Source organism: Cricetulus griseus, chromosome 3, assembly GCF_003668045.3.
Source record: "Cricetulus griseus strain 17A/GY chromosome 3, alternate assembly CriGri-PICRH-1.0, whole genome shotgun sequence".
In the NCBI taxonomy this organism is placed as follows: Eukaryota; Metazoa; Chordata; class Mammalia; order Rodentia; family Cricetidae; genus Cricetulus; species Cricetulus griseus.
In genome coordinates, this window is record NC_048596.1 from 5,129,137 (window position 1) to 5,156,203 (window position 27,067).

The 27,067-nt window shown below is 48.7% G+C and overlaps 1 protein-coding gene across 1 annotated transcript; it reads right to left on the reverse strand.

The window, feature by feature from the left end:
- Positions 1 to 25,995, reverse strand: Habp2 (hyaluronan binding protein 2). Its single transcript, XM_035443102.1, has 13 exons — positions 25,957 to 25,995; positions 23,288 to 23,324; positions 14,157 to 14,264; positions 11,859 to 11,966; positions 11,103 to 11,219; positions 10,054 to 10,173; positions 9,429 to 9,600; positions 8,298 to 8,395; positions 7,093 to 7,348; positions 5,607 to 5,749; positions 4,385 to 4,519; positions 1,728 to 1,873; positions 1 to 165 (listed from the first exon to the last, which is right to left on the reverse strand). The coding sequence occupies exons 1-13, from the start codon at positions 25,993 to 25,995 to the stop codon at positions 1 to 3; spliced, it is 1,644 nt and encodes a 547-aa protein (XP_035298993.1).
- Positions 25,996 to 27,067: the final 1,072 nt, after the last annotated feature.

The following is a 27,067-nucleotide window of genomic DNA, read 5'->3' on the forward strand; positions in this document are numbered from 1 at the left end:
TCAGAAGCTGCTCTCCCTGTGCACGGTGCTTTTGATCCAGTTCAGGAACTTGGTGACTTGAGTGTAGACGCCTGGCTTCTTGCCACATTCCTGACCCCAGCTCACAATCCCATAGACAAAATAAGTGCCATCTTTTTCACAGGTCAGAGGGCCCCCAGAGTCACCCTGAGGGAAGAGTCATAGGATGTCAGCCTTATCAACTAGATTCAGGGATGTCCCAAACTTCCTACAAGGGGGTGATGGCGTGAAGTCGCCTGCCAGCTACCCTGGGCTTCTCTGGAAATCAGTGCCAAAGCTCTTCCTGGGCTTCCCACAATGCATAGCTCCAAAGGGAGAGAAGCTAACAGCTCCAGTTGTGGAGTTTGGAGAAAGCTTGAAGCCCAGGGCTGCAGTCACAGTGCTGTGGGCAAACAATGCTTCCTGACTTCAGTTCTGACGGCTCCACTGCCGGTTCCTAGGGCCCTCCTCGTCAAGTAGCTGACCAAGGTAGGCAACAGTTTGTTTGGACAGACCCATATGTAAGGAGGAGGACAAGGACTCAGAGGCAGCCTGTATGTCCAACCTACTGCCTGTTGACCAGTGTCTGGGGCCTTGCTCTTTCAGTGGAGAGCTGTGGATAACCACAGAGGAGCTGTACTCCCGATTCTTTTTGCAGTGCTTAGACTGGGATAGAGATGGGCAGGAGGGAGGCAGTGAGGAAAAGAGCTGGCTTAGTCACTGCACCTAACAGCTTTTATCACATGACCTTGCCCCTTCTAACCTAATCATAACCAATACCTTGTGACCTGATGGCCACATTGACCCAGGGCGTATAACACAAGACAGAACCAGGCTTCAAAACCATGGCTACCTATCAGCTTTGAAATCTGTTCGCTATAGCCCTGGGATTATCTAGAGAACTGAGTAGCCTGTGGTCCCGCTCATCTTCCAAGAGCTTAAGAGAAACCACATCCACTTGCTCTTTTCTGTCCTGGGTTTGTGGCTTCCCATGCCCCCATGGAGAGGGAGGGGGCAGAGGGTCACAGCAGAGCCACAGACTCTAGATCAAGAAACTCAGTTTCCCAACCCAGTGGGGCTGTGGGTTGACTAGTTACCTTGGGTCCCTTTGTAGGGAGGCTTATCATGATGTAAGATGAGAATGTAGCTATGCTGGATTTCTGAGGACAGTTGGGCAGTGTATAAGGGACAAACAGAAAGCCTCTTGGGAGCCTAGGAAGGATTTATTCCTTGTGGCAGGAGCCCTGAGCTAAACAGAGTATGGACTTTGCTTTGGGGCAGGGGCCCGAGGTCACCTTTGCATAGAGTTGGTGGAATCACCACCCCCTCTGTCTCCAGGAGCACCATTGAGTCTCCATAGACCTCAGCATCTGGGAGTATGCCATTCTCACAGTGGAGCAAAGTAGCAAAGACCTTGGTGGTCCCACTCCCACCACTTAGTGCCCGGCTGCTATTAATGTCTCCAAACCTCTGCAATGTGCTGATGGTGACGTCCCTTTCAGAGGATGCTGGGAGAGTTAAGCCAGGCGATGCAGCAACCTGCCACCATGGCTATTATGCCAACTCATCCCAGCTTGATGTAGGCTCAGAGAGGTCTGCCCACCTGTGTCTAAACACTGAAGCAGGTGGCCTGCTGACCCAGGTTCCCACCCCAGAGCTATAACAGGCCTCTCTTCTCAGCGTGGTATTCCGTAAGCCTCTGCCTCCAAGGACCACGTGGAGCCTCTGACCTGGCAGGTGTCTGATCCAGGCTTCTGCAAGTTCCCTGCACAGATCATACTGTCATCAATTGTACGGTCATAGAGTCGGCGGGAGTTGCACAAAGGGTTAGAGATCAGCTTGACTTTAGCATCCAGGAGCTGGCGGGACCCTTCCCCTGTGGGAAGAAAACAGTCACTACCATGAAGACTGGAGTGATACCCACCCTACTAGGAGTCACCATTAGTAAGAAAGAAGCCACTGGCTCTCAGTTGAGGGAGAAAAATATTTTAATAGAGGATGGGAAGAAATGTTCCGCCCTCCAATGCTAGTTCTACTTTCCTGCACCCGCATCGCCACATGCTTGTGCAGACTTTCAAAGCCACTCTGATCCCATTTGAGAAAATCCACTCTCTACCTTCTCAACTAGGTCATGGATCCTGGAAAGCGGGGATGGTCTGTAACCATCTTTAATTCCATGCATCTAGCACATAGTAGGTTCTGAAGAAATGGATGGATAAATGCAAGGGTGGTCTCACGGATGCATGGACGGATGGGGGCAGATGGATAGACAGATGGATTCATGTATGCATAGATAGGTGGGTGGATGGTTGATGTGCCCTGATATGTTAGATTATCTGCTTCCCAGAGAAGATGCCCCCTTCTCAAAGATAATGAAATTTCTCAAAACATCTTTGACTTTGAACATAGACTTAAGGACTATTTGTGTAAAATAAAGACGTTCTAAACTGAGGCCCTATAGGATTCCCGACTAAGATGTCGCCAGCTGAGCAGACCCTTTAAGGACAGCACAAGTGGAAAGGCTTAGACGGACTACAACAAAGGGCTACAGAAACTTTCCTGGTTGACCTTAAGTCCAATTAGGCAGAGATTTTCTTTCCCCTGAGCCTCTGGCAAATGCGTATGTACATTCTATTTCCCTCTCCTCATGAATCTAAACCTATTCAAAGTGATTTTCTTGCTGCCCGTTATTAAGAAGAGGGTGACATATTTAGAGCATTTGGCAAAGACTTGAAAATACTCTTCTGAAGTTCTTTGTATTTAAGATACAATTTTGGTGTGCATAATCCAAGCCCTGGAGGTAAAAAATGACAATTGACAAAGTAAAACTGAGCTGCTTGAGAAACAAAACCAAGAATCTACTGAAAGAATACCTGACATTGAGGGGCTGTCTAACTCAGTAGCTTAAAACAGTATTATCTCTGTCCCTGTGCTCACATATGCTCTGCACAGCATCCTACCGGGTACCACACGTGCCCAGCATCCTACCGGGCTCCATACGTGCCCAGCATCCTACCGGGCTCCACACGTGCCCAGCATCCTACCGGGTACCACAAGTGCCCAGCATCCTACCGGGAACCACACATGCACAGCACCCTACCAGTAGCCACACGTGCCCAGCATCCTAACGGGAACCACACATTCACAGCAACCTACCGGGTACCACACGTGCACAGCACCCTACCAGGAACCACACTGCCCAGCATCCTACCGGGCTCCACACGTGCCCAGCATCCTACCGGGTACCACACGTGCCCAGCATCCTACCGGGAACCACACGTGCACAGCACCCTACCAGTAGCCACACGTGCCCAGCATCCTAACGGGAACCACACATTCACAGCAACCTACCGGGTACCACACGTGCACAGCACCCTACCAGGAACCACACTGCCCAGCATCCTACTGGGTAACACACGTGTCCAGCATCCTACCGGGAACCACACGTGCACAGCACCCTACCAGGAACCACACGTGCACAGCAACCTACCGGGTACCACACGTGCACAGCACCCTACCGGGTACCACACGTGCTCAGCATCCTACCGGGAACCACACGTGCACAGCACCCTACCGGGTACCACACGTGCCCAGCATCCTACCGGGAACCACACATGCCCAGCATCCTACCGGGTACCACACGTGCACAGCATCCTACCGGGTACCACACGTGCTCAGCATCCTACCGGGTACCACTCGTGCACAGCACCCTACCGGGCGCCACACGTGCCCAGCATCCTACCGGGTACTACACGTGCACAGCATCCTACCGGGTACCACACGTGCCCAGCATCCTACCGGGTACCACTCGTGCACAGCACCCTACCGGGCGCCACACGTGCCCAGCATCCTACCGGGTACCACACGTGCACAGCATCCTACCGGTTACCACACGTGCACAGCACCCTACCAGGAACCACACGTGCCCAGCACCCTACTGGGTACCACACGTACACAGCACCCTACCGGGAACCACACCGCCCAGCATCCTAATGGGAACCACACGTGCCCAGCATCCTAACGGGCACCGCACGTGCCCAGCATCCTAACGGGAACCACATGTCCCCGCATCTGCTACTCACTCAGCATCTTTGTAATTTGCTTAGAGAAGGAGAGAGGTCTTCCCTGGAGTGCAACGAGTGCTTGGGAGCGGTCACACATCTAGAGCAGGAGGCCAAAGGCCACTCTGGTGACCCGAGGCTCACAGGGGAAGTTCCATGCAAATGGTTACATTCGAGCAGAGCCTGAAGGATGATGAGGCAGATGCATCCGTTGGTGGTTCATTTTTAATTTTTTTCAAGAGCAAAGAGGGCAGATTGCACTGGTCCTTTATTCTCTGGGTGGTGTAGCCTTCCTGTGTGTATGGAGGGTACGTCGCCAGACTCACCTGTTTCTGTTACACCCCAGCCGGAGATGTGGCACTCAGTCCCGACCGGAAAGGGGTCACTGGGCAAACATATGGTCTTCACATATTTGGATTCCAGAGCACAGTGACCATCCACAGGCTTTAACTTGAGCAAAGCTAGATGCAGGGGGGGGAGGGGAGGGGTGTTGTTGATTATTGGCTTCATCTTGCTTTGGAAGAGACAAGTTAGCAAGCCACAGTGCTCCTCCCACAGTGCTCCTCCCATGACTGAAAAACTTTTTCATCCACATTTGATGATTTAAACTTCCAGGGAGGGTTACCCAAACACAGAAAGAATATCAACAGTAACAAAACTAATTGGATTCACAATCATTCTTCAAAAGCAGGCTGTGGCTGGGTGTTGGTGTCACATGCCTTTAATCCTAGCACTTGGGAGGCAGAGGCAGGTGGATCTCTGTGAGTTCAAGGCCAGCCTGGTCTACTGAGCAAATTCCAGGATAGGCTCCAAAACAATACAGAGAAACCCTGTCTCAAAAACAACAACAACAACAACAAAAAAAAACAACTAAAATAAGCAGGCTGTACAGGAAAGGGAGGGGCTACTGATGACCGAGGAAGAAGTGAAAGTGGGAAAGAGAGAAGATCGCTATTGTGGAGGGGATGGCACACAGCACTGAGCATCCATCCAGCAGTCTAAACAGCACCGCCTGTGCACTAGGTGTTATTCATGTGCACATATGTGCACTAGGTGTCATTCATGTGCACGTATGTGCACTAGGTGTCATTCATGTGCACATATGTGCACTAGGTGTCATTCATGTGCACGTATGTGCACTAGGTGTCATTCATGTGCACATATGTGCACTAGGTGTCATTCATGTGCACATATACATTGAGTCACAACACACAGTCATCTGAAAGCTGCATAACAGTGCCCTCATTTTATGGAACAGAAAACCAAGGTTCAGGAAGATGATCTGAGTCCTGGAATTCAAGGCTGCGTGCTTTTCATGATACAGCATTCTCCAAACCTCTTCCCTTCAACTGAAAAGCTTTACCCAGCAACCAACAATGCTATCACACACTCCCTAGACATAAAAAGCTTTGAAATGAATGACACACCTTACAGGATCCCTGAGGGATAAAAATGATCAAGGGAACTTTCTGTAATCAAACCCCAGATTTCTATCAGTGGAGAAATCCACCTAGGACAAGACCCACAGGAGGTTCGGGGTATACTTGCCAATGTCATTGTGGGGAATCTCATCTTTTTCAACGTACTGACTGTACTTCAGTATCTTTTCCACCCTGAAGGTCTGTTCATGAGATTCTGTCTTCTTCAGGTCCTGGTCCCCTAGCACGACTTTCAGATGCCTGGTGCTTATGCTACAAAGTAAAATAAGATGGTCGTGAAATTGCCCTGAGATGTCAGAGGTAAAGCTTTGCTCCTAGGAGGCCACGTGACCTGGGTGAAGCCCCTGATCTTCAGCTTCAACATCTTTCCTTATCTGCAGTCCTTGGCTCCCTCACAAAACTCTGCTTGGGTTCCAAATAAGACAATGCAAAATAAATTCTCCATCAGTGGATGGAGAGTCCAGACACACACTTGTGGAATATTCCTTTATGCTGTGTGAATATATGTCACTGCGATTGGTTTAATAAAAAAGATAAATGGCCAGTAGCTAGGTAGGATTTTCAGGGCAGAGGGAATGCTGGGAGGAAGAAGGGCAGAGTCTGAGGAGTTGCCAGCCAGACACAGAAGAAGCAACATGGGAAGTACATAGACGAGGTTAAATAATCCTCGGGGCAGCACACAGATTAATAGAAATGGGTTAATTTAAGTTATAAGGGCTAGCCATAAACAAGCCTAAGCTATTGGCTGAGCTTTCATAATTAATTAGGAGTCTCCATGTGGTTATTTGGTAGCAGCTATCAGGATACAGAGAAACACCCCCCCACACACACACACACACTCATTTTATCTTACTTTTCCTGGAGACCTCTCTTTTCTCTCTGGGCTTGGCTAAAACTCAGCCTTGAAGTCTTGAACCAATCTGTTGCAATTGGTGTGTAGGTGCTAATGGGCATGCCTTCTCTTGGGGAGCACACTAGATTCCCAGAGAATAAGGTAGCCTAGGAGACGTGCAGGCTGGCTTTTAAGCCAGGCTCATGAGACCAGCCCTGACCATGGACTTAGGGAATCTGGAACAGGTGATAGTTTCTCAGCTCCCAGAAGTCACCAGAGGTACAGATGAGGATGCCTGACTTGGAGGTTCACTGATAATGGGTTATTTTGCCCTGTTCAGGGTAGACTGTAGAAGCAGACAGATCTGAGGCCAATCTCACTAGCTGGCCTTCTTACTCTGACACTTCAGATTAGACATTAAACTTTCCTAAGACCCATGTCCCCTTTACAAAAAGAAAATGATGATATGTCTTTCCTTTCACGGAACCTTTATAAATTCTTGCCACATGGAAAGGCCTCTGTGCTGAAGGCATCAGAGACATCACAATTAACCGTTCTTGGTAGCTAGCTATATATGGTAAACTACGTGGAACAGTTGTGGTAAGCCATGGCTGCTATATCCTCACTCAGTTCAAGACTTCACTCTTTTCCCTCTGGTGTATTTGGCTCCAGTCCTGCCAAAACTTACAAGTCACCACTTAATGGGAAGAGAGCCTGTTTGCCACCCCAGTCATGCTGCTCCCCATTCCTAGTGGACACTTACTCAGTACAGTGGGCTGCGGTGAGCACCCAGCAGGGGTGAATCAGGGAGCCCCCACAGAAGTGACCTTGAGGCATGGAGGTTGTGAGTGGCAGTGAGGTCTGCAGGGACACCTGCCATGGGTGCTTGCCCGCTGTGCTCTTAAAGCCCCCATAGATGCGCTTGACGGTGTGCTCCCCTATCTCTGTCTTCCCACAGGAGTTGAACCCTGGCAGCTCCATCACAGGCTCCAGAAGGCTTCCCTCTGGGTCAGGAGTATCTGTGGGGCACATGAAGATAAATTACACAAGCCAGTTCTCTCTGTTCCTTCAGAGGTCATATCTGGAGTCTTGACTCTGACCAAATGCTGACCAAGCATCCAGAGCCAAGGAACAGAACACCTTCGGTATGCTGTTTGGTGAGTGACTGAGGTTTTCTGGGTAACTTAGTTAATATGAAACAAGTTTTTAGAATTCATGATAAAGATGTTGCATTTATATTCATATTTTGAGGTGCTTAGGATCTACAAACATATATGCAAAATATACAAATCCATCATGCAGCATGTATAATATGTCATCATTAACACATGTATTATGCCTTGGGGCTTTTTTTTAGTAGAATAAGAGGTTACTCAGAAAGCTGTGGTAAGGGTTGTGAGACTGTGACCTTGTTCCGTTCCTGGAGGTTGTTCAGAGAGAGAGATGACACCCGATTCAAGAGATCAAGAGGACTTGTCAGAGGAAGGGGTGCTTGGGTCAGGTCCCAAAGTATGGTTAGAAACAGACAAAAGCAGACATGACATGGAGTATCACAGACAGATACCCATAGAACAATGAGAATCCCACCGGTCAGATAGACAGGGCATGTTATTTCAGATGTAGGTGCAGAGGTGAGCCAGCAAAGACCGTCAGGAGGAACAAGAAACTGGACTTCAGACCACTGTTCATCCTGAGAGGCCACGAGGACCCAATCAGTGATGAGCGCTGCACACCTGACACACACAGCAAGTGATCAACAGCAGCACGCAATGCCGAGGATGCCAACTGCAGGTGGGAAAGGACGTTCTAGAGCTACCCTGAGATGATAGAAGGCTAGCCCATCATCCCAAGGGCTACAGAGGAGTAGGAGGAGTGAAATGGACATTCGTGAAGCAAGGGTCAAGGGGTGTGTAGGGTGGGGGTGGTCACTTCATCACCTCAGGGCCCTCGGGATATTCATGGACTTACCTGGGGCTGGACAGACAGTGACATCACAGTATTCCCATTTCACCTTCTCACTGTTAACCTTAACAAAACACCAGGGCTTGTGGTCTCCATCTGGGTTTCTAAAACACAAAATCAAACTGACTGACCATCAAAGCTTGGAGGCCCAAATCAGAGGGTGCCCAGTCCCTATTCTTCATTTGAATGCGCCAATTGGTTAGCAAACTTTGGCATGCAAGCGTAGTCACAGGAGTTTGACAAAATCTTAACTTCCAGATGAGTATCCCAAGAACCAGGAAGTAGTTTCCAAACTTTGTACTGGACCAAGGGGCACAGGAAACCTTTCATGGAAGAAGTGAAGATCTCTCCTCCACATGTTTAGAAATTGATTACCGACTGAGAGACAAGATGAGAACTGGAACCCTGCCTGGCCCCAAGCTCTGAATCCCAGGCATGAGTATCCTCTGTGAAGCTGTCATGGAGTTTCCCCATGACGACTGTACCACAAGACGGCATCTCACAGTGAGCTTGAGGAGAATAGAAGCATTGCTGTATTCAAGGAAGATACTCTTGTTTTGGAGCCAGTTCAAAACCAAGAAAAAATATCCTCACTCTCTATATGCGAATCACTTAAATCATTGACCTTGGTTAGACAAAAAGCAGAACAAGGAAATCAGCCAAGTGGCCCCTGACAGAAGACGAGAAGAGTCTAGTCGTCTCCAGGAAGGGTCATTACACTGTCCTTACTAAAGAGCGTATAACCATCCGTGGCGGTATTATAATGCTCACCAGACCCATTTGCTTCTCAGCCTTCCTCTTGACATTATGTGGGCCCATGTGGCTGATAATGTGTTACTTCTCAGTTTTTGTTTGTCAATTTTTTAAAGCCCTGTTTTCCTCTTTCTACCATTCCTGGGTATTTGTAAAACTCCATGGGGCTGAATTCCCCCCACAGCCACCACCACATGACACACATAGCATTAGTAAGAAATGAACTTTGATGTATGTTAACCCCTGAGACTAGGGGAGTTTTTACTGTTATAGCAGTGTAGCCATAGCTAACCCGAGTAGGATAACCTCCTTCTCAGAAAGGCTGCTTGCTGGCTTGCCATCTGTTCCAAAATCAAGCAACCTACAGAAGACAGTGATTTGTACCTGCAGAAGTTGTGTTCTGCAATTCCATGGGTCTCAGCGTCTTCCATAAACATATTGTAATTCTCCTGCAAGAGGAGGTAGGAATTCCAGTAAAGGCATGGATTCTGGTTGACTGTCCTACTCACTTTGCCTCGGTAAGAGTAGCCATCACCAACATAACAGTCGTCCGGACCTCGGAGAGAGCAGGCCACCTATGAGAACTGTCAGTCACGGACACATTTCCCTCAATAAGCGTTGGGGGGGGGATACCAAATGGGTCACAAGACTGGGCCTGACTATGAGTTGTCTCTAGGTTTCATCACAAAGCTCCAGAATGCCCCACATTCAGCCTGAATTAGAAAATATGAAATCCCCTAGTTGAGGAGGTGATTGTTTACACAATGATGGGGAGGTGGAGAGGGGCCCTGGTGAGGTCTGGGTGGAGGGTTGATTTGCCTGCATCACACCCCGACCATCACCTCCTTGGCAGAGAACTGAGCAAGCTCTGCTCCGAGGCTGGTAGAGTGAGGAGTTGCAGAGCTTGGGAAACTCGGACCATGTTCTTATGAGACACTGGAACAGAAAAGGCCTCCAGCAGTCTCTCTTGTCCCAGACTCTTTGATGACGTGGTAGTGAAGATCAGTACCTATTTCACAGAATCTCCCCCTGTAGTGATCTGGACAGGCACAGCTAAACCTGGACCTCCGTCTGTGTCGGGAGCAGACACCACCATTCTGGCAGGGATTTGGTTTGCACGCCGGAAGCACTGTGAAGACAGGAAATGGGGCCCGGAGGGCATGTTAGGAGGAGATATAGCACCCCATAATGGTGGCACTCTTCTGGGGTCATCCTCTTCTAAATGATGGGACGGGACACCAAAGGGCATAGACAGATCATTGGCATGATAGCAAAAGTCACAGAGACCTGAAGGACATAGGACAGCACGGATAAGCCATGTGAATGGAGGTCTTGCAAAGGAGAAAGACAAAAACAAAACCCAACCCCTACCCCCCGTAAATAAAAAGGTCAGGAACAGCCAGAGGTGTAGACTGATCTGGAAGTTTTCAAATAGTCTGAGCCAGGTGGAAACTCATCTGTGGACCTGAGAGCTGCATGACCATGGACAAGTTAATGTTTCTGAATTGCAGCTTCTTTCATCTATGATTTTCTTCCTTGCATAGAGAGGAGTAAATCTCTTGAGATGGCATCCTTCTCACAGCTGAGAGTCAGTGAGTGACTCCCCCACGTGACCCACCTAAGGAACAGATCAGTGCCCACTTCCTGGGGGAATCAACTTCCAAGGTGTGTGTGTGTGTGTGTGTGTGTGTGTGTGTGTGTGTGTGTGTGTGTGTGTGTGTGTAATACAGATAGTGAATTCTCCTTGAGTTCTCCAAGGAAGTTTACATTTTTTTTTAAAAAAAAATCATAATTAAGAGGGCTTTCTTGAGCACCACAAAATCTTGGGATCCGCTTGCTTACAGTAAGGTGCAGACACTGTGGTCCAATGAGAAATGGGGGAGAGAGGTGTCCACCCCATCACACTGACCCTACGTGCCCTGAGCCCTTCCTACCATTCCATTTGAGGATCATATTTCTCTGGTGTGGTTAGTCTAAAAGCAAATGTCCCAGTTTGGGCCATGGACGCTGTGGGCAATGCAAAGAAAACATTATGTGTAGACGAGCTCTGTCACCCACCTTTGGAGCAGTTTGGCCCTGTGTAGGGGTATTTGCAGGCACAGCGGTAGTAGGGAGGCTTCTGGGTAATGAGGCATTCACCCTGGACACACGGGTTATCCTTGCACTTGTTTTGGGCTACATGAGATACGCAGAGAAGTAGAGAATGAGGGTGGGGTATTATTTGGTGCATATTTGACTTAGAGGGGCACATGTTTAACCACAGCTTTGGAGGTGGCTTTGTCCACAGTCCTGAAATGCCAGGCTGTTCCAGGACAAAACTTCTCTCTTAACCTAAACAAGGTTTCTTCTTGTGTCTTTATTCTCAGTGACGTACAGCTCTACAAGAGTTCTAAATGCAGACACCAGGAGGGTAGTGGATGGAAAAGCCAGGGCAGGGACCAAGGCACTTGGCCTCTGTGATTTCTGCTCACATCCTAACTTGTGTGGTCAAGGGCAGGTCTGTACCTTCTGTCCATCCCTCTCACACTGGCTCTATGTGCCCTGAGCCCTTCCTACCATTCCATTTGAGGATCATATTTCTCTGTTGTGGTTAGTCTAAAAGCGAATGTCCCAGTTTGGGCCATATTTGGGTTAGATGCTGTGTCTCCCCTCTTTCTTTCTCTGTAGAATGGACCCACGAGTCCATGTCACAGTGTGGCAGCAGGATTGGCCACACAGATGCCCCAGGATCACCCAGTGCCTTCCCATCACCTTTAGACAAAGGCCAGAGGGCTTCACATTTAACTCATAGGGAACAGAAAGAAATGGGTTCACCGTTCTGACACCGACTCCCCGAGAAGGGGGCTGGGCAGTTACAATGGAAGGTATCCCCTCTGATGATGCAGTTGCCGCCATGTTCACAGGGGTTGGACTGGCATGGATCTAAGACACAAAGGCAGAAGTCAAGGTCAGACAGACTGGAATCCACAGAGAAACCCCACTTCTCACCTAATGTCGGCCTCCTGCCCCAAACGAAAGATTAACAATAGGGCTGTTGCTTGGACAAAGGGAAAAACATGTGTCATCCTTCAAGATCAAGGGCGACTCCAGTCACACACCCGGGGAGAGGAATGCAGGTGAGTAAGAGGGGAGGCAGGCAGACACAATTGTGACTGTCCCTCAGCCCTGCTCTGGACCAGGCCTTCTCATTGAGAAAGTTCCCTTCCTCTCGGGAGTGTTTTTCCCCTCCCACCCCGCTGGGGGCACATTGGGGTCTGTCTCTGATGCTGACGGCATTTCACAAGCCTGAAGACCTCCCCTTCTTACAGTGCCCAGGGGTGGAGGTCATGCAGAAGTGTGCAAAGCTAACCCACCCCTCATGAAACACAGGCTTTCTGAACATCAGGAGAGCAGAGCAAAGGCAAGAGGGTGACAGAGAATTGACAGCACAGAGGAAGTGACCCAGTGGCCTTCATCTTTCTTCAACTCCTTGTTCAGTTAGATTTTGTCATATTTCATCTGTGCCTTTGGCTTTTTCATGGTTGTCTGAATGGATCTTCCCTTGGGGAATTCTTTGTCCTTCGCTCACACTCATTGTTCTTTGGTTCAGGAAGTAGGATCCTGGGGCCTGGCTCCTGTTTTGATGGTCTCTTCTGATGTTCTCCTGGTGCCCTGTATCTTGGCCCTGCCTTCCAGGCCACTTTGCAGTAACACTGCTTTTATGCCAGCTGCTAAGTGCTTCCCATCCCGTCTCTTGGCTCAGTCACATGGCTTTGCCTGGACCCCACTTCTTATTTTCCTCTTTGTCCTATTGGTCAGTCTAAAGAGCCATAAACCAAAACCAAGCATGTGAATGCATACACACACACACACACACAATCATACTAACATATATACATACACACAGACATTCACATATATACACACACAAAACAAACACATACAACTACACTCACATGCATACAAACACACACACAGCAATTCACATGCACATATAACCACACTCACATACACACACACACACACACACACAACCACACTCACATATACACATACAATCACATTCAAATATATATACACACATATATGCACACAACCACAATCACATATATTGTATATATACACATATGCACACAATCATACACACAACCACACTCAACTATACATTCACACATACATAGAGACCATACAAATACATATACATAATCATTTATACACACACACTGACAACTATGAAAAGATTCTGAATAAACGGCTGGGCATGGTAGCAAATACTTATAATCCCAGCACCCAAGAGGCAGAAACAGGCAGAACCCTGGGGCTCATTGGTCAGTGACATAGTGGGGCTCATTGGTCAGCTGACATAGCGGGGCTCATGGGTCAGTGACATAGTGGGGCTCATTGGTCAACTGACATAGCGGGGCTCATGGGTCAGTGACATAGTGGGGCTCATTGGTCAGCTGACATAGCGGGCTCACGGGTCAGTGACATAGCGGGGCTCACTAGTTGGCCAGCATAGTTCAATCAGGGTAGGTTCAGACCAGTGAGAAGCCCTGATTTAAAAACCGAGGTGAATGGCTCCAGAGAGAGAATATCGGGAGTTGCACACATGTAGATGCACATTTACACATAGACACCCCAGCATACAGAAGACATAGGCATGCACGCACGAACGCATGCATGCATACAACCACAGAGATTAGAACTAGCAAAGAGAGAAAGGAAAAGGGCGAAGATAGAAAAAGCAAAGGACTCCTCCAAGCGTACTGTGGATGCTGCAGTCTAAATGCTGAAAGATAATTCAGGTTCTTCTGCATACTTAGGACTTAGCTTGAGCTCAAAGACGCAGAACTGACTTTGGACTTGACTTCTCACAGTGTCGGGAGAGCCAGATGATGAGGCCTTGCCGTGTGACCCAGGTCGAGTCTGTTCCTCTCTCGGCCTTCCTTACTTCACTTGTGACTCAGCACCTTCCCTGTCCTGCGTGTAGGATGCAACAGGAGGAAACCCAGCCTATAAAGCTCTTTAATGCCTATTTTACCATGTAGGCCAAGAGAAGGGAAGGGAAAGCCCTTGCATATGGTCACACATAAATTCTTTCAGTCATGGTCATTCCCTCCAATTGGCACCCACCATCATCTTCATAGTACCAAGCAGGGTTCTCAGGGGAGGTCGGCATGACACTGTGGACTTCATCTTGGCTGGAATAGTCATAGCTGTAATAGTCATCCGGCGTCCAATCTGCAGGGCAGGGAAGGACAGAAGACAGCCTAGTCAATAGGTCTGAGGAAGTCAGTCTTTGGTTTAGGTGACACCTCTTCCCAGAAAACTCAATATCCTTCAGGAGGAATTACATATCTTTTCAGCTCTCCCCAGTGATGCAGGAAGACAGGAAGGTTAGGCTTGGGAGTGTTTAATTTGGGGTGGGGTGGGGGGAGAGTTAAGGTCCAGCAACTGGTCCAGTGTTGGTATTTGACATGGCAATACCTGACTAGAAATACAGAAGGAAACAAAGTCCCAATTTTCCACCAACTATTCCACTGGGTACACCAATTGCATTCTCTATGCCTTGGTTTTCTCAGCTCCGAACACAGCAGGAAGCATCCTATGGCCCTCATGTCTTCACAATTCTACATAGGATCTACCAGGGCCAGAGTGCATGGCGCTGTCCTGGTGCCTCCCTGGTAGCTTTGTGGATAGTATTTCTCCATGAGGCTTCATTAGTCGCCTTAGTTTAGTAAAGTCCAAGACTCTTGCCACTTTCCTCTTGGTCAAACATCTCTCAGTTGCATCTACAGAGCATTTAACAGCTGACCTTTCCTGAGCCTTCACAAAGCTAAACACTTGCAGCTACACTCTCTTTTAATCCTCATAAAAATCTGGGAAGTTGGTCTAGAGTGCTTGCCTCTAGACTTGATCTAAACCCTAGACTTTATCTCAGCTCTGTGTGAAATGGTGGTACACACCTGTAATCCCAAATGTCTTACTTTCTTTCAATGTGCTATGAAAGAAAAACAAAAAACAAAAAACAAACAAAAAATCCCAAACTCAGCAAAGTCAGCATAATGAAAGGGGTCTTATTCTGGCTCATGGTTCAGGGTACTGTCCACCATGGTGGGGAAGTCTTGGCGGTGGAAGCCTGAAGCACTGGTCTTGTTGGATCCACAGTCAGAACAGAGGGATGAATGAATGCTAGCGCTTGGCTGGCTTTCTCCGTCTTAGACAGTCTAGGTCTAACACCAGGTCCTCAATGAACCCTGTCAACATCCTCCCTCACATGCATGCCTAGGCAGAAAGCAGGTGTGCCTCACAGGTGTGCCTCACAGGTGTGCCTCACAGGTGTGCCCGGGGCTTTGTCACCTAGGTAAGTTCAGAAGTTGTCCTGTTGACAATAAACAGCATCACACCAGAATCCAGGAGGTAAAGGCAAAGGATCAAAGGTTCAAGCTGCCATTGTCTGTAGAGAGAGTTGGAGGCCAGGCTGGGGCATATGGGACCCTGTCTCAAAAAAAAAAAATCTTGGAAGTATATGTTGGCTGTGCTTTAAATTGTGGAAACTGAGGCCCAGAGAGGAAAAACAACATGCTCAAGGCCTCCTAGATAATTCACATCTAGATTTAAACTAAATTTTGTCTCTATACAACCACCATGGCTTTCTGGTTCAATGACAGTGCTCAGTTGCTTTAATTGGGTCCTTCCATTGCTTTGCTCTCTCTCTCTCTCTCTCTCTCTCTCTCTCTCTCTCTCTCTCTCTCTCTCTCTCTCACACACACACACACACACACACACACTTATTTAAACAACCATCCCCACTGAACGTCCATCCTGCTACTTAACAGCCACCCAGGTACCACCCTCAGACTGTTCTGGGACCTTGGTTACCAAGGAAACAATGTGATGATGCCCACAAATGGAAAGTTTGGTTAGACAGACAAACAGGTGTGTACATATCTGAAGTCAAGCTCTTGATTGTGTTGAGTCTTGGAAGGTGCTGATGACTCTGTGGCTGGTGGAGACAAGTTTGGAATTGGGAGAAACTTGAGTTCATTTTGCCCTTTCCTGCTGATGAGAGGATGGCAAGTTGGCAGTGGAGGCTGTGAGGAAGCTTTCCAGAGAGACGCATGATAACCAGGCAGAAGCAAATGCAGATGCCTGACTTGAAAGGCAACCCAGCAGAGGCAGTGATGGTGTGGAGGACCGCTCTCTACTCAAGCCTGATTACCAAGCACACAGCCTCAGGATCTCCCCCTCACTCTGTTATAGTCTTTATAGCTGGGACTTCTAATAATTTGACTTTTGCACAATGGCTGTTTTATATTTCCCATTAAAAATGGAATTATCTTTTATTTCTTTTTTTTGAATACACCAACTCTAGTTCCTTGGCAAAGTTTCATCTCATTTATCGCAGTGTCAAGTTGAGACTCTCTTTGCTTGCTCATTATTTTTCCCTGGCTGCTTTCCCCAGGATGAACACGCTCCCAGAGGAAGCCACTTCTCCAGAGACGAGCATCTAGGCTAAAGATAAGACCACAGTCTTCCTGAAGCAATGAAGTTTCCTTCCATAAATACGACAAAGCAAAGAAAGGGGGAGAGAAGGGAGGGGGAAATGTTTTTCCGAGTTGGCCATGGAAGATTTCAAACTGACATTTGAAGGAGACAGAGAGTTGATTGCAATGTTGATTTAGCTGTTTTTACTGGAGGACTTACTTTGGTTTTTCTCACACATATAAGAAAGATCCTTATAAATAAGGGTCTTTCAGGGTTTCAGTCTTTCCTATACCCTTCTCAATAGTCCCCTGGATGGGAGGTCACACTGACTAATCTTGACTGTGTTGTTGAGGGTCCCCTTCCACACCCCTGCTTTGTGGTTAGGGAGATGGCTCAGTTGGTAGAGTGCTTTCTGCCCAAGCTTGAGACCTGAGTTCAGATCTCTACTACCTATGTGCTCAAGAACATGCAGACAGGAGCCTATGATCTTAGTGCTGGGGCATGGGGTGGAGTGGAGACGGGAGATTCCTGGAGCTCACTAGTCAGCTACTCTTGCTGAATTGGCGAGGCTTAGGTCCAATGAGATCCTATTTCAAAAACTAACAAAAACATTGAGTGTGATAGAGGAAAATGCCCACCGTTAACCCCAGTCATCTACATGTATGTACACACGCAAACACAAATGAATAAATGTGTGTGTACCTGTACACACAAGTGCATCCACACACACACAATCACATAAAACACCCAAATCTGTGCATGTGCACTTTGCACCCATACACACTTGGGCATGCACACACAAACATATAAACACACACTGCCCACACATATAGAAATCAAGGAACACAAACCTGTACACATTCACCTACCAATCACACACATATAAAAAAAAAAACCCCACCTGAAATAGAGGAGACGCTTACACATGTGGGATACTGTGGCATTTTTAGGGGCTGGGCAAAATGCCTGTTGTGGGATTTGTACTTGAGCCCAGTCCTGTGTGCAAGGTCTGCACATTTCCCAGTGAGCTGGAGAGAAATGGAAACACAGCAGCCCTGGATCAAACCCTCCAGAGTAAGACAGGAAGTCCCTACAGGTTGTGAGGGTCCCAGGTCCCAGGCTGAAATGGACTCAGCGAAGCTTGGTAGCTCCTGATCACCAGGGAAGAAGCCATTCAATTGGGAAGTGGGGGCTGTACAAGCGTGTTATCACGGCCTTTCCATTTGGGTGGACTCACACCCCTTCTGTACTGTTGACACCCCATCCTACTGTATATGTGAACAGGATGTAGCAAACCTGCAATGGATGAAGGTGTTGTGCCAGGTAGTGGAAGGCACTGGGGACCACAGGATGTTATAAAGGTAGATCAACAGGAGTAGGACATGGCTTGTCACAGAGGAATCTCTGGTCTGAATGGTCTTGAAGAAGAAAGCAAAACCGGGAGATTGGGGGTGGTGGAGACGAAGAAGTTAGGTGAGCCTACGTGGAACCCTGGTACCTGCACTTTCAGGCTTGGATATTGACTTGGTTTGAGCCCATCTGAAGACAAGTATGACCCCAGTTCTCTACCCCACATGCATCTTTACTCTCTGACACTAGGACTGGACTCCCAGTTCATCACGTCCCTGCCCCTGGTCTGGGCTGGCTTGGAGACTTGCTTTGACATTTCCGGCGGAAGCAATGCACCTGCTCTAAGGCTGACCCCGAGAAACCTCATTGCTGTCCTCTCTTGCTTCCTCCTCTCCCCTGCTCTTCCTGCCCACTTTCCTGGACCCTCCTGACTCCTTAGTCTGGCCAGAGTTGTCACATGATCAGCCGCATGACCAGATGAGGCCTCCGACGTGAGAAAGCCAACCAATAGCAAAACAAGATGCCAGACGAACCTCTCACTGGCTGAAGATGCAAGGAAATCCAGCTCACGCCACCTAAACCTGGTCTAGACCAGCAGAACCCAGACTAACCGCTAACTCAAGGGATTAATATCTAAATCCATGGTTATCGACTTACATCTCCAAGGTCCTATATTATGCAATAATATAAAAGACACACAGGACTTGATTGACTCTGGGTTGTTCATGCGATTGCGGGATAAGATACAAGAGCATTCCTCTCTGGTTGGCTGTGGATGTCCCTGCTGGACCCTCTCTTTTTCTCTTTGGGGCTTAACTCATCTATCTGATTTGTTTCCTTGACTCTTAAAAGCGGGGCCACTTCTGTCCTTCTGTCTTCCCACAGTGCCAGCACAGAGCCCTACCTGTGTGCACAGACTGATTTTCCCTGTGACTACGCCTCCCTGCCTTCTGATTGGCCCATCTTAAAGCAGCATGAATGTGGATCTTAGCAAGAAAATGGGAGAGATTTGCACATTTTGAAAACCCCTGATGAGCTCTCTAAAAGTCTATAAAGTTGTCTAGCTGCTTTCTTGGTAGAAAGGGACAGCGGCTGACATGGAATCTGGTCCCACCCTGGCAAGCTGGAGAAAACTGCTTTGGAGAGGTAGCCTTCCCTGAAAGGAAGGGAATCTGAATTCAACCCCCAGAATCCACACTTAAAATGGGGGTGGGCAGTTCATGAACTTTTAATCCTAGTGCCGAGGAGGCAGAGACAGTGTAATCCCTGAGGCCCACAGATCAGACATGCTAGCCCACTATTGACTTCCAGACCAACAAGAGACCCATCTCAGAATCCTCAGAAAATGTGGCTCAGGTAGCCTGGCATGCGTAGCTGTGAGTAGGAGACTGTGCCTCAAGCAATGTGGAAGGTGAGGTGGTCCTCTGACCTCGAGCATTGCAGCATGTATGCACCTGTACCCATCCATACATGAGCACCTACCTGCCTACGGACCTATCTATCTATCTATCTATCTATCTATCTATCTATCTATCTATCTATCTATCTATCTCTAGCACCTATGTATCTTCTATCTATTAGTATATACACATGCACTAAACAAAAATGAGACGGGGATACTATCTCACAAACTGGAGCTATGCCTGAGGTTGTCCTCTTGGGTCCACAAACACATGTGCACACATACAAAGGGGTTCACACTCCGGTTTCTTGAGACCTCTTCTGAACTACTGAAAAAGGGAGAACCTTGGGGACACAGGGTGCTCTGTGAGGCTTTTATATTAGATATAAAAAGAAATCCTATGGCCTTGCTGCTTTGTCAAAAATCCAGCTGGAAATAACTATGAAGAGTGTTAGGGGTATCCTGAATTGACACAAATACTTTCAAAAGCAGGTTATTACATATTAAATATTTTCTGTGTGTCAGATACTCTACACAACTATGTGCGAACAAAATTTCACTTAACTTTCAGCCTCTATGGTGAGGGTAATTGTCATTACTATTCTGCAGATCAAAACACTCAGACAGAAGGGCATCCACACCCAGCTTCGCCTAACTCCAAGTTCTGTCTGACTTTTCATGAGCCTGAAGTCTCTGTGGTTAGAAAGCCTTTGGCCTTCTGGCTTTTGGGAAGAAGTTTTCATCAGGAAATCTTCAGCTAGCACCTGGCCCTTGGGCCCTCTCCAGGATTCCTGCAGTCCACAGTGAGGGCCTCTTGGAAAGAGCTCACGGTTAGTGCCAAGGGAATTTCACAGCTGCTCTGCTAAAGGAGCTGGCCAGATGTGTGGAATGGAATGAAAACCCCTGGAATGTCATCCCGGTTGGCTCCATCCATCACTGTGCCACAGCTGGCTCCTCTGAGGGCCTTCCCCAAACCCCAGCCCTGTCGGCCTGCATGTGACGTTTCCAGCCCTGCTGGCAGGCAAGTACAGCCGAGAGCCTCGCTGGCAGGCGGCAGGACAGCTGATGGATGAGCACAGCCTGTGGTGCTGGGCAGAGCCAAGCCAGCTTTGAAGATGCATTTCCGCAGGCCTACCGGCTGTGTGTCACCTGCTTTAGGGAGATGGGCAGAGCTTGTGCTGTTTGATGGCCACCTCCTCTACCACCCACTGGGGACTGGGAACCAGGCACCTTCTGCTCTAGCAAGGCCCTTGCCATGTACTGGCACCGGTAAGACCAACCAAGGAAGCAGCTTGCCTGAGGGCATGAGCAGGGGGTCTCTTCGACAGGCTGTTGTCTGAAGGGAGCACAGAGCCGATAAATTTCATCAAAGAACAGCCCCATGTGCAATGGGACCAAATGAGGATAGGCTTTAAATCTAACGCCCTCACTCCACAGCCAGAGGCCAACAGAGCACCTGGAGACAGGCTCCGGGGCCCAAGGCCAGCCTGCTTCCTTTATTCACCAACCCTCAGAAGTAGCCTGTAGAGTTCTTGTAGAGATCGGTGTCCTGGCATACTACATCCCACACTGTCCACTCCTGTCTAAGTTGTTTTCTAACTTGAGTCTTTGCCCTAAATGCCTCTGGTGTTGGGGAGTTCAAATATTCTGGAATATTCTAATTTTAGGAGATCCTTCCTGTCTGTAGGTTAACTCGGACACTATGCTTTGTCATCTGCCCAGCTAAACCTTATATGGACACACATAGAACGAGTGAATCCACTCTTTCCTTTGTCTACAGGCTTATTACATTTATTCGGCCCGTCCACTGTCTAATTCCTGGGTATCATAAACTCCCTGTAGACATTGTATATAAACTCTAGGAGATAGTGGTAAAACTCCTTGTGGTAAAAATGTTCCTTAATTTTTCCTTTCCATTTTTGTTTGGGGCCATGTGCATCTGGATGGCAGGGGTTGATATAAAGAATCACCCTTAGTTGCTCTTCCACTTTGCTCATTGAGGCAGGGTCTCTTAATCAAACCCAGAGCTCACTGATATGGTTAGACTCACGGGGATCCCCTGTTTCCATCTTCCAAGGGGAGAATTACAGGATGGCTGCCATGACTGTCTAGCATCTGTGTGGGTTCTGGATCCATTTCTCATGCTAAAGCAATTATTTTATCCACTGAGATATCTTTCTGGCCCATAAAGATACTTTTGTTGTTGTTGTTTTTGAGACAGGGTTTCTCTGTGTAACAGCTCTGGCTGTCCTGGAACTTGCTTTGTAGACCAGGCTGGCCTTGATCTTACTGAGATCTTCCTGCCTCTGCCGCCCGAGTACTGAGACTAAAGGCGTGCGCCACCACTGCCAGCAATGCTTCCTCATCCCCACAGCTCACTTCCCTTCAGACACTTGAAACTGGGGTCCCTTGACTCTTCTATGCCCTGCCTCCTTTTCTGTTCACCCCAAAGCATCCACAGCCTTGTCTTTCTGCCCTCTCAGGTCCAAGAACCCTTTGCTGGTGTCTGGGCAATGTGAGCTGGAGGCTGGGGAAATGGTGGCGTTTCCAGCCTTGGCTTGGCCTCTCTCTGAACTCCATGCGTGCCGGGAGTCTGGACTGGAGCTTTCTGGGTGGTTGGGCTGCCTTCCCTCCTGCTTCTTGTCTTGCTTTGCAGAAAGATGCAGAGTCCTTCTGCGGTCCGTGTTCACATGGACACACGTTTCTATTCTATTCTGGAAGGTCTGAGTGACCTGCTCTGGACTGCCACAGTCTATCTGCTTGTCCAGAACTCTTTTCTAGAGAACACTGATGGCTGATCAGGATTTGGCTAGTGGGCACCATCTTTGCTCTAAGTCCTTGATGCAAGCTTGAATCCCATCTGTCATCTCCGTGCACAGGCTGCCTGTTCCGGTCTTCTGAGCATGACCAACCCAGTCTATGACCTGTGGGGATGTCTGCCTTTGGCCCCTTGGGGTCATGAGAGGAGTTTCTATCCCAAACTCAAGCAGGCGTTATGTTGTTCATCCCACTATGGTGTGGGCACTAGGCAGAGGAAACGGAAAATGTGCACGGTAACAGAGTGAGTCTGGGAGAGACAGAGAGAGCCTGTGAGAAATAGTTCTGTCCACTAGGCTGTCCATCTGTGTGTCAGGCAATATATGGCACAACCTCTTGGATGCAATTGTTTTGTGTATTTGTGGTTGCTTTTAATTTACTGTTTTGTGATAGGGTCTCTTATAGTCTAGGCTGGCCTCAAATCTGCTATGTAGCTGAAGCCTGTCCTGAACTCCTAACCTTCTTACCTCCATCTCCTAAGTGCCGGGGTTACAGGAGCAACCCACCATGCCCACTTTTGAATGCAATCTTAATACCATACAATGCTGGATATGATCTCTACCTCAAGTCTACATGACTCTTAGAGCCATGTGCGTTATTGTCAGTCTGAGACTTCCTATGTGTTTTCTGGACTTCTAAATCAGGTAAGTGGTGCCATGGGGGCAACACTGGGGCAGCTCATCCTAGAGCTTCCTGTGAGGGCATCACTGGGGTAGCTCATCCTAGAGCTTCCTGTGGGGGCATCACTGGGGCAGCTCATGCTAGAGCTTCCTGTGAGGGGCATCACTGGGGCAGCTCATGCTAGAGCTTCCTGTGAGGGGCATCACTGGGGTAGCTCATCCTAGAGCTTCCTGTGAGGGCATCACTGGGGTAGCTCATGCTAGAGCTTCCTGTGGGGAAACGGAGTGAGTAGGATGGCCCCTTACTCAGTCACATCTGGTCTCTCCTCAATCACTAGTGGACAAGAAACTGGTTTCTTCCCTTCTCTGGGCCTCAGTTTCTTTCTCTGTAGAATCGGGGTATTTGACCACATTAATAGTGTCTCCCTTAGGTGACCGAGACTGGCACCTCAAAGCTGTGTCTAATGTTACACGGCTGCAGTGTTCCTGGATAAATTCTCAAAGTTTCTGTGGTACCCCAATGTCCCTTAAGCATTTCTATGCTCTGGTTCTTGGTTGGTGGAAATCTGGGATGATGGCATACTCACCTGGATCTGGGGGCGCAATGAAGGACATCAGTGAGAACTGAAAAACAAAACCACACAGTGAGTGTCCATCGAGCTGCCAGCACCTTCCCGATGCCCTAAGCCAGAAATCACTATTCCCCAGACACAGGAATGCTGGAGAAGGGGCCCGCTGAGGCTGAGGCAGGCCTGTTTGAAGGTACTTCCTGTCCTACACACACAGCTTGACTCTTCCTGGCACACACACACACACACACACACACACACACCTGTTGGGATATGGCTTGCCTGTGATCTGCCACAGTACTAACTAGTTGCTCTCAGACTTGAGTGGCATGGTTGCATTATGTTCCCATGACAATCCAATCCACAGAGGAGAACGCTTAGGATTGATTCTCAAGTCTAAGTGATACTTGGGGTGACTGCCCTTGTAGATTGGGAGTGGAGAGTGCTTAAAACGCTCCAGAGGTTTCCCCCTGTTCTTGGGACAAAACACAAACACCTGCCCTGAAGGAGACTTGTGGCATTACTCTTTAATTTTCCAATAAATAGGTTTGAATAATGACAACATGAAATGTGGGGAGGGGAGGGATAAAAAGAAAAAAGGAAAATGATTTCTGATATCAGGGACTGTGTGGAACCCATGATCTGTGTCCCTCTCTACCCAGGGAAATAGCACTTAGGGTTCTCTATTTGAGCTGAATAGGACGGGACATGCCTGGCTGCTGCTGGACCTGAGCAGAGCAGTGGGCAGGCCAGGAGAGACATGCTTTAAGAGCCCATTCCCTAAGAGGGGATGCCATGCTCAGCCTTAATGCAGTGGGGAGGGGCTTGGCCTGCCCCAACTTAAAGTGCCAGACTTTGCAGACTCCCCATGAGAGCCCTTACCTGTTAGAAGGAGGGGATGGACTTGGGGAGGGGGAGGGAGAACTTTGGTTGCAATTTAAAATGAAATTTAAAAAATAAATTTAATTTAAAAAAAAAAAAGCGCCTTCAGAGAAGCCTGTAAGCCTAGTGCCAGAGTTAAAGGTGTAGCTACACCTGTTTGCTACACCCAGAGCCTGAGGCACAACTGAGGTGCTGCCTGGAGCCAGCAGGTGGCAGACATGTTCTTTCTAGGCATGGCCGCAGCAGGCATCTGAGCTAGGGAGGCTTCCCAGCAGAGCCAGCCTGTTTCCACCCACAGAGAGACTGTGGTGCCAGACAGAGGCGTCCCAAACTGGAGGTGTCCGGATGCTAGCCTCTGCCGTGTCAGAAGCAGGGGGAGTGGATACCATTTGTCTCTTTCCAAAGTCAAGGGGACAATAGAGGAACACCTACTCCTGGGACTCGAGAACCCAAAGATGAAAATTAGCGGAGGAAGTGGGGTGTGTGGGGGATAGCCACGAGTCAAATAAGAAAGTGGAGTGCTCTGTCCCATCATTAAGAGTTGACAGTGAGCCGGGGGAGGTGATAAATGTTTCCCACGCACACCGTCTTGATCGTTCTCCAAAGCACTTGTTTGTTCCAATACTATGGTTATCCATTTACTCCAAGGCAGCAATGTAGACTTGGAATGTGGATGTTTGTTTCTAACAGACTCCATATTCCTAGCAGCCATGTCAGAGTCTGGGAGCCATAGCGGGGCCACACTGGCCTGCTTTGGTCTCTCTTGTGGTGGCAAATACTATATGACTGAGAGTAACTCGGGAAAGAATGGGTCTATTTGTTTCCCATGCCCCCATCACAGTCTATTACTGAGGAACCAAACAGGAGCAGAGGCAGAAACCGTGGAGGAACGCTACTCGCTGGCTTGTTCCCAGGCTCACCTTAAGTCTTTTTTCTTACACCTCCCAGGACCATCTGCCCAAGGGGGGCACCACCCGCATTAAACTGGGCCCTCACACATCAATCAACAACCAAGAAAACGCCACCCAGGCCAGTCTGGGGGAGGCAATTCCTCAGCGGAGGTTCTTCCTCACAGGAGGCTACACAAACTGTCAGGCTGACAGAAAGTGACCAGCAAAGAGGGAGACAGAAGAGCCCCTTGCTCTCAGAGAGGCAGGTTTGGAGTGAGGCGGAAACACAAAAGGTCCTGCTGTTGGGACATTTTATTAAATAAAGTCCTATGCAGAGGGGTCCAGGCCTGGGCAGGGGCAGAGGAGCCACATGGCCACACTGGCAACTGGAGAAAGCACGGAAGGGCGGCCCAGCCAGCCCACTGTGGTGAAGACATCTCCAGAGACATCCTTGTCTGTGACAAGGAGTGCAAATTCCTGCCCATTTCTCCCTCCACCTCTGTCCCTGGTGTCAGAGGGATTTAAACAGCACATGGTCATAACCAACTAGTCTTCCTTAAAAGATTGGCCACGGCTGCCCCTCAAGAGGGGAGAGGGAACTTTTAGCCGTGGGTTAAGAAAGACTACTCCAGCTCTAAATGCCGGAGTTTCTGTTGGTCCACAACCCCACTCTCAACTATTCCAGATGCTGCATCCTTAGATGAGACGTTGCTGGTCCAGGTTGTTGTTCTGCCTTTACTCTTTGCTAAGGGCTATGGCGGTTTCTCCAGAGTTGCATCACCTCATGTTCCTCCCACCAATGAGGTGTGAGGTTCCAGTTTCTCATGTCCGCAACACACTTGTGTTCATTATGTTTATAGCACTGGGTCAGATACGTAAGAAGCAGTTTAAAGGAGAGGTGTTGTTCTTGCTCACAATTTCAGGGACACAGTCCATCTGGGTAGCTGGAACCATGTTGGCTCTGTAGCGGCAGGAGCTTGCCACATGGTCTGCTGGTATCCCAGCAGGAGGTAAGAGTGCAGATACAGGCCAGAAGTAGGGCTGGTGTATAACCTTCCCTGCCTGCTTCTGGTGGCCCATATCAATCAGCTAGGGTTCATGTCTCAAAGATTCTGCTTGTAACCTCAGAAAACAGTGACCATCCGAGAACCAAGTATTCAAATGTGAGCCCCTGGGGCTGGGATGCACTTCACAGCCGAACCACACTTGTTTTTCCATTTGGAGAAATTATAGCCACTGTGATTGGTATGGGACATTGTCACTTTGTTCTCTACTCAGTGAGCTCAGTGCTGGCTCAGTTGTTAGGCTCAGCGTGGCTGGGCCTTGATGCTCAGGTGAGGAGGGAAGGTACCGGCAAGCAGTCTCTGCAGATGGATTCCTGGCAGAAGCCTGCTGTAGAAAGAAGCTAGCCTAGGACACCAGGGAAGTGGTTTATGCAAGGGTTGGGAAGACTGTGTGGTGGGGCGCATGAGCTCAGGTCGCCAGTTCTGACAGAGCCCCTGTCCCTAGCTTACAAGGACTCCAAGTGCTTTCCCTGCTACAGGGCCCCACTTGGGCTCTACCTAGTTAGCTGAGAAATGTCTCCATGTGTCAACAGTGGGCAGAGATGGGAGGGCTGTGGGGAGGGTGACAGGAGGGAAAAGAGAACGTCTCTAGACCCAGAGCACTTACAGTTTAAAGTCTTGTTTTCACTGCAGAGCATAGGGATCCTGGGGACAGCAAGGTCTCATGGGTGCAGGTGGGGCCAGAAAGTGCATTTTCAACCAGGGCCTGGTGACTCTGCCTTTGCCCTTATTTTTATTTGTGTGTTTGTGTGTGTGTGTGTGTGTGTGTGTGTGTGTGTGTGTGTGTGTGTGTGTAGACCAGAAGTTGATGTCAGATGTATCCTGAATCTGACCTGAATTACAGCCAGTTCTCTTAGGCATGAAGTGCCTGACCCAGGAAACTGAGGGTTCATCTTTTTCCTGTGCCACTGTTGGTTTGGTTAGCTTCTTGTTTCAGTTTCCTCTGTTATAAAGAATCCAGG